This window comes from Triticum dicoccoides, chromosome 2A (assembly GCF_002162155.2).
Source record: "Triticum dicoccoides isolate Atlit2015 ecotype Zavitan chromosome 2A, WEW_v2.0, whole genome shotgun sequence".
Lineage (NCBI taxonomy): Eukaryota > Viridiplantae > Streptophyta > Magnoliopsida > Poales > Poaceae > Triticum > Triticum dicoccoides.
In genome coordinates this window covers 13,871,727-13,879,314 of record NC_041382.1, presented here as the reverse complement: position 1 = coordinate 13,879,314, position 7,588 = coordinate 13,871,727, and the positions used below count along the sequence as shown (strand labels likewise).

Genomic DNA, 7,588 nt, shown 5'->3' with positions numbered 1-7,588 from the left:
TTGAGCTCATCCTCCTGAATGCGAGCTAAGGCGACTGCGCTAGTGACACTCGAGGGAGCTTGCAAATGAACAGAAGCGACGGCACCATAGAACTTGATGGTCGTGCTCCATCCGGTACAGGAGCTTGCATGGCGCTCAAGATCTGCCTTGTTTCTGCCAAAGCTTTGAAGGCGCCGTCGCAGCTCAACTTCAAATCAATCCAACCCGGCTAAGGATTTTGTGTTGCTCAACCGGAATCGAGCTGCACCTTTCGTGGTGGATGTTACGGATTGATCGCGAGATTTCATGAGTGCAGACGGAGCAGATCCCGGCTCTTATACCAGTTTGTGAGGCCTTGTGAAGGAATCCTCACAACTAGGGCATCGCGGCTGTGTTTGTTGGATCGAAAGAAAAGGGGATGAGGATACAGAGTATGAGATGAGAGCTTCGGAGTTTCATTCTATCTCAGATGCTTATCAAACAACTTTGCCTCTGTTTAAAAAAACGTGAGTTAGGCCCGCTAAAAGGGTTTGATGTTTGAACTAATTCCGGATACTTACCAAACAATTTTTTTAGTGCAAATAATGGGCTTAGGAATTTCCCTCACTGAATTAACTTTCTTACCTGATTCGTACCAGGTTATGTGATGAAGCTACAAGCGCACTGGATAGCACTACTGAATCATCGATTTTGAATTCTCTAATGTCTTTATCCGTCGATCGAACCTCAATATTTATTGCTCATCGACTCACAACTGCAATGCTATGCGACGAGGTATTCATATTTCTGCACATACATAGACAGTACAGCATACATATCTGATTTTTTTTTTGTCTTGCTGCTATATTGACAATCAATATCTGAATACTAAGCCAGGTTTACAGTCATAAAAGTTGCTATTGCAACTGTTCATGAAATTGCTGTACTCACTATGGGCTAAACTCCTTTATACTTTGAATCCATTCACTTCCATATTTCCCATGTAAGTAATCTTTCAACTGATTTTCAGATCATCGTCTTCGAGAATGGAAGAGTAGTGGAACAAGGACCACATGATCTTCTTCTGTCGAAGCGCGGGCGTTATGCCGAACTTTGGTCCCAGCAGAATACAACTGAAGCCAGTTGATGCTTCTGCTTTTGGTACATAAGTTTGATAGACCCAATACGTTTTCCCTTTGCATGGGAAAACAATACACAGCCATACTTCAATGGAAGCAGGTTTTTATTTATCTGCCTTGTAAATGGAGTTCTTGAGATTTCAGGTACAGGGGAAACAGAAATTTACAGTTGAGGGGGAAATCCTCCATTTCATAGAGCCGAGAGGCGAAATTTTCCTGTACAGATAACTAACAATACTGGCATATGTCCATATGTCGATGTAATATATTTTTACTACACAGAATAAGTAAATAATTTCCGCTGTTTTATGACGCTGGCTGGCAGGCAGATTAATGTAGTATTCACATATTCAGTTATTTCCAGTTAAATACCTGTCTGATCAACTGTGTGCCTCGTCTTAGTTTTTTACTGTCACGTTTTGTGTCACCCTGACTGCCTGTGTGTCTCTCGGGCCAGACATCAGGGACTGAAGAAATCTTGTTGGCCGAATGATCTGCACCGTTCCACAAGCGCCGTCCTTCGTCAATCGCCGGTGTGGCAATGCGGCGGCGGCATGGTGATAGGTAAATGCAAGCAATCTATGCATCTTTGTTTTCCTAAATGATTTGATGTTGTGTCTTAAGCTCCATGAATATTGTATTGGTGCTTTGTGCAGCTCGCCACCAGATATCACTCAACACTGAAACCACACCACACAATAGTCTGAACACTGAATCACCTGTTGATCTTCAGGTTGTGCATTGCATTCATAGGGCACAGACATAAGCAGAAGAACGATATATCGTCCTGCTTTCTCTAGATTCCATCAATACATATATTTGTTAGCTTTTCTAGCCAAGAAATTCGTATAGACTACCATATTGCATGCACCCGCCACACACAAATTTCTGCTTTTATCGACCTATATTTGTTAGCTTTTCAATAAATATATTTGTTAACTTGAAAGGCAGCTTCCAAAGTTTAGCGGGTAAATGATAGAAGGCTAATTGATAAATGTAGTTAAGTTTTCAATAAACATAGTCAAAGTTTACAAAGTTTGACTTTGGAAAAACTTATATGCACTATAATTTTGCAAGGAGTGACTATATACCCAGCTTAATTATTTGTTATTGATGGCCACTTCAGTACATCTTTGAGCAGGCTCTCAAGGTTGGCCAATGACCTGCCACCGGGTTGAGCGGTTGAGCGAGAAGCGACCTCCTTCCACTCCGCCGCCTTCCTCCTCATCCCCCTCCCTACTTCTCCTCCTCCCATCACCTCCTTTATCCTTGCCTCGACCATCTCCCGGCGCACATCGTCACCAACCTCCATTCCGACGCCCCCATTCCACACACGCGTAGCGGCTGTTGGTTTGCTGCTCGGCGAAGAAGGGCCAGCACAGCATCGGCACCCCAGCGCTGAGCCCCTCCATCATCGAGTTCCACCCACAGTGCGTCAGGAAGGCGCCCACCGCCTCGTGACGTGTCACAGCCTCCTGCTCGCACCAGCTCGCCAGGAGGCACCTGCCCTTGGTGGCCTTGAGGAACTCGGGAGGCAGCACGGCGGCATCACCCTTCACCAGGTCGTTCCTCACGATCCACAGGAAGTCGTAGCCACAGTTGGCAAGCCCCCACGCGAACTCCACCAGCTCCTACTTGGACATGGTGGTCACGCTCCCGTAGTTGACGTACACCACGGACCGGGGCTCCCTGCCCTGGAGCCACTCGAGACATGACTGATCTTCTCTCCAGAGGCTGGAGCGTATGGCACCGAGCGTGCCGCTGCTATCGCCTTCCGAGACCAGCTGATCGGTGAGGGAATTAAGCGGGCCAATGGTGTAGACGGGCAGGGGAAGGATGGTGCGCATGGCGTCGAGTGCCGTCTGCTCGAGCTCGTCAAAGGTGTTGAGGATGATGGCGGTCGCGCGGTCCGACTGCTCGACCTCGTGCAGCAGGAAGTTGAACAGGATGTCTCTGCGGTCCGTCGTGCGGACGAAAGACGAGAAGTCCCGGAGGCGCATGTGCTTGCTCATGCCGCGTGCCTGCGTCACCGGTGTGTCCAAGTACCCATTCTTCACTTGCTCCTCGTCTGCTCAGATCAATCAGACTGCCCAGCATCACACATATGCAATGCAACATATCTTCGGGAAATGGTTGCTGGTTGCTACAAAGTTGGGCATGGCGCCGGCCATACATACCTTTGAGAGGGGTCAGGCCCTCGTCTAGGAGGAACCGGAAGTTGCGGTAGCCCATGAAGCCGCAGGCGCTGGCAGTCCAGAACAGCGCGCAGGGCACCCCGAGCTCCGCGGCGGCGTCCATGCAGAAGCTCATAACGCCATCACCCACGACGCAGCTCACCGGCGGCGCCCCAACCACACCGTTGAGGTCGCGGAGCAGGTTCTTCAAGTGAGGGAGGCAGGTGGTCATGGTGTAGTAGCACAGGGACGGCGGGTCCCGTGTGGCGTCGGCATCGGCATCGGACGTGGGTATGCCGTCTGGGATGGTGGCGAAGCGGAAGCCCGGGAGGCCGGCCACGGCGCCGGGGCCGCGGGAGCGGACGAGGCGGCGCTGGTTGTACTCGGTGTTGACGAAGGTGACGTGGAAGCCCTTGCGGTGCAGGACCTTGGCCAGCTTCATCATCGCCGTGACGTGCCCCTGCGCCGGGAACGGCACGAGCACGGCGTGGGGCTTCTTCTGGTTCGTGGCCATGTCGTCGCCTCGAGAAATTTTGCGTTTTGTGGGAGTAAATGCCAAAGTTGGATGTTGCAGTGCTTGTATATATAGCACACGAGAGTAAGTGTCCAACTTGGCCTGAAATTGGACTCATACCGTTCAAAGTCACAACTGGTGGCGATACGTGTACGCATGTGCGGTTTTGAATTTTCTGAAACGGACACGCACGTAGCTTCACATCAGAAGACTAATCGTAGAAACGCCTATACAACTGGATAAGCACGTCCATTTTTGACTTCCTACGCAACTGGCATCCTAGTAGCTTCACTTGAACTCTTTTTTGAGGGTTTTATTTGGCGGCAATCTTCACCCATTTTCTTTTCTTTTTTTGCGGAGAAGGGGATGCTTCACTTTAACTGTCTAACTGAGCCAAAAAAAAACACCGTATTTGCACGGTACATGCAAGTTGGAGCATTGAAAATGTGTATTTTGCTACCTGTTCCAAAGTGACCATCGAGCGTAAGTTCTAGCACTCTTAGGTCTCCTTTGGTTTGTAGGAATGTCATAGGATTTCTACAGGATAGGATTTGTATAGCAAAATTTCCTTTGAGGCCCTTTGGTTTGTAGGAATGGATTCCTACATTTTGAAGGAAAAAAAACATTAGCTAAGACTCAATGAAAAAATTCCTATCCTATGCATCAAATGACATCTCTTTCTCTATAGGCATTGAGATGCATGTCATCTCACTTCCTATGATTTTCCTATTCCTACAACATTTCTATCTTATGAACCAAAGGAGGCCTTAGTGTATTTACCTTAGAATCTATCTTGGGTCGGAGTTTCCGTCAACTTTTGTAGGAGTAATGCTACAAAAGCCAACCACACTTGGTTATTAAGGTCCTTTAAAAGATGAGTAAAGAGTAATGTCAAGCAGTTTAGGGAGGCTTATTGGAAAGTTTCCTATTTTGCTCTTTCCAAACATTTCACACTACATATATAATCATTTCGTTGCGTGAAGCCACGTCCCCGCCAAGGGCCAATAAAATTCATGAAGGTATGCAATGTCCCGAAGGAAATAGATACCCAAGTCCATACAATACCCCAAACCCGGATTTTAAAAATGATCAACTTGGCCACATTGAAAATGAAGTGATGACAAGTCTATTCTTGCAGATCTTATTCTCCCAGATTATGTGTTCACTCGGAAATTGGCAATAAGGGAACCAAGTGTGTTTAATCACTTCATCTTGTTACAGAATGTAATTTCGGGTCAATTTCATCTAACCAGTGAGTGATGTTCTTGTTTCAGAGTTGCACGGGGCTGACCAGCGGCCTCCCCGAGAAGAAGGCGTCGAGGTTGGCGATGACGACCTCAAGCACGCCGCCGATGGACTCTGTCGTGAGCACGGCCCTGTGGTCCGACAGCACGACGTTGTCCATGGCGAGCAGCTCCGGCGGCACGGCGGGCTCGTTCTGGTACACGTCCAGGCCGGCGCCGCCGATGACGCCCTCACGGAGGCACCTGACCAGCTCCGGCTCGTCCACCAGGCCGCCCCGGCCGACGTTGACCAGCACCCCGCCCTTCCCCAGCGCCTCCATCACGTCCCGGTTCACCATGTGCTTCGTCTCGTCCGTCAGCGCGCAGGAGAGCACCAGCACGTCGCTGCCGGCGGCGAGTTCACGCAGCGCCGGGACGAACGGGTACGGCGCCGACGGCTTGGGCGACCTTGAGTGGTAGGAGACCGCGCAGCCGAAGGCGGCGAGACGCCGGGCGACGCGCGAGCCGATGTTGCCCAGCCCCACGATCCCCACCCGCTTGCCGCTCACCTGCCATCGCCAAGACTCAAATCATGCTCTTCTTTATGGCCAAGAACAGAGTAGTCTATAGTACTGTAGAGCAGTAGGTACTAACCTTGGTGGTGAGAGGATAGTCGCCGTCGGCCGTCCACCTGCCGCTGCGGACGTACGTGTCGGCGGCGGCCACCCTCCGGAGCACGGCGACGAGAAGCCCAACGGCGTAGTCGGCCGAGTCGGCCGCGAACGCGGCGCCGGCGTTGGTCACGCTGAGCCCGCGGCTCCGGCACGCGTCGAGGTCCACGTGGTCGACGCCCACGGAGGTGCACGCCACGAGCTGGAGCGCCGGGAGCGCGCCCAGGTGCTGGGCCGTGACCAGCGGGAGGCCCCCGACCAACAGCACCCTCACCTCGGCCGCGGCCGGCGCGTCGGCGTCCGCGAGCAGCACGAACCGGTAGCGGCCGGCGAGCGCCGCGGCGAACTCCGGGAAGAGTGGCTGCGCCAGCATCACCAGCGGCCTCTCGTCGGCGGGCGGCGGCGCGGCCATGTCCCCTATTGGAAGAAGGGGATGGAATCCAGCAGCTGATGATTCGGAGACAATGGACGCGGTTGGTGGTCAGGGTGACTAGAAGCCAAGCCGTTGCTGCTGAATCTCCCGAGCCGGCTACCAATTGTTTTTTGAACACGGCTATAAGGGAGGAGGCAAGAAAACCACCGCTGCTGCTCTGGCCAGAGCCAGGCTGAAGAAGAACGAGCTCTGGGGCTGTACTCCCTGCAAAAGATGGGTGGCTTGATGAGCATGGAGGAGAGCCTGTTCCGTGGAGAGTTGATGTGGCCTCCTGTCTCATCTTAAAAATGTCCAGTAGCTGGTTTATGTTTTAGCGTGTTTTATTCAGACTGTTGCTTTATTGCCTAGGTTCGTCATTTATGTTTTGCTTTGCAAAAATGTTGCCGGAGAGATACTCAATCTCCTCCCGCGGTCTGTAATATGATGTACTCGGTGTGTTTCATTTTCTATGGAAATGGAACAGGGGCGGGACTGCCCTTTTCTTCTAAAAAAAAATTGTTTTTTAAACTTGGAAAATGACACCACCTGAGACCAGGAGGTGAACACCGTTGGAATTTCAGCCATATTTTGAGGCTCATGTCTGAATGCGACCCAATAAAAAATTACAACTCCCAATTTGGATTGTCCAGCGATTTTGACCGGGTTGAGTTGTGTTAGGGCATTTTTGTTCGAGAGACTTTCAATCTATTCATTTTCAATCATAACAGTATAAAGAACAACAAAAGTAATAAAAACGGAAATGTTAACGCCCGCACATGTGGGCGTTCACCACCCCGACCACACGCAAGCATCACCGTTGGCAGGTCCGTGCACGAATCTTGGAACAAACCGGGCGGTTTTTTGCGCCACGTAGGACGAGGCGCGTGTGCGATGTGCGAGGAGGTTCGCCCGCACGTTGGTTGCCACCCCGCGGTCAGCGGTTGCCATCTGAGTCGTGCGGTGGAACTGCAATGCGCCCGCACGCCACGCTTCGACCGCGGTTGACGTCAAACACGTCGCACGCCTCTGCCCCCTCTCCCTCACGCTTCCATTTACTCACCCGCACCGCAGTTACTGGCAGAACCCACTCGCATTTCAAACCATCGAAGGAGAAGGCGACGGCGGAGGCGGAAGAATCGACGGTGTTCGGGACCGTCGGTGGTGCTCGCCGGAACGAAGCGGCTCGCCGGAGCGCCTGCGGGTTGAAGGTACTGCTCGCTGCAACCCTCGCAATCCCTTCCTGCATTTCCTCCCCTTCCCTCCCTGTTCGATTCCTCGATCGAGATTCGTAGAGATTCAGGCGATTCGTCGATGCGTCGGCGTTCCCGCCGGCGCCGAAGTCGTCAGCTAGCCGCTTTTGGTTGCACTGGTCAGTTTCGTCGCGGGCGCGGCGGCGGCATCGTCGGCGTGGTTCTGCCTGTTCGGAGGCACGCACTAGTCTTGCCTATGGATTGAGCAGGTGTCTCCCGGGTTGTTTTTGATGCGCGTTGGTTCGAT

At 51.9% G+C, this 7,588-nt stretch overlaps 2 protein-coding genes and 1 pseudogene across 2 annotated transcripts in view; 1 reads left to right on the top strand and 2 right to left on the bottom strand.

Moving 5' to 3' along the window:
* Positions 1-1,454, top strand: part of LOC119352772 (ABC transporter B family member 25, mitochondrial-like) — a 10,480-nt gene extending 9,026 nt beyond the window's left edge. Inside the window, exons 19-20 of the mRNA XM_037619354.1 lie at positions 618-753; positions 989-1,454. Coding sequence (XP_037475251.1) covers positions 618-753; positions 989-1,105 — 253 coding nt within the window. The 3' untranslated portion in view covers positions 1,106-1,454. The remainder of the gene's footprint in view (positions 1-617; positions 754-988) is intronic.
* Positions 1,455-1,693: 239 nt separating this feature from the next.
* On the bottom strand, positions 1,694-4,407 carry LOC119352773 (annotated as a pseudogene).
* A 488-nt stretch (positions 4,408-4,895) lies between these two features.
* Positions 4,896-6,302, bottom strand: LOC119352774 (glyoxylate/hydroxypyruvate reductase HPR3-like). Its single transcript, XM_037619355.1, has 2 exons — positions 5,663-6,302; positions 4,896-5,577 (listed from the first exon to the last, which is right to left on the bottom strand). Exons 1-2 carry the CDS (start codon positions 6,089-6,091, stop codon positions 5,056-5,058), a joined length of 951 nt encoding a protein of 316 aa, XP_037475252.1. The 5' UTR covers positions 6,092-6,302; the 3' UTR covers positions 4,896-5,055.
* Between the last annotated feature and the right edge of the window lie 1,286 nt (positions 6,303-7,588).

Coding starts and splice junctions, on each gene's coding strand:
- LOC119352774 (XM_037619355.1), bottom strand. CDS start 6,091: ATGGCCGCGCCGCCGCCCGCCGACGAGAGGCCGCTGGTGATGCTGGCG. Junction 5,578..5,662: donor ACTATCCTCTCACCACCAAG/GTTAGTACCTAC, acceptor TGGCGATGGCAG/GTGAGCGGCAAGCGGGTGGG.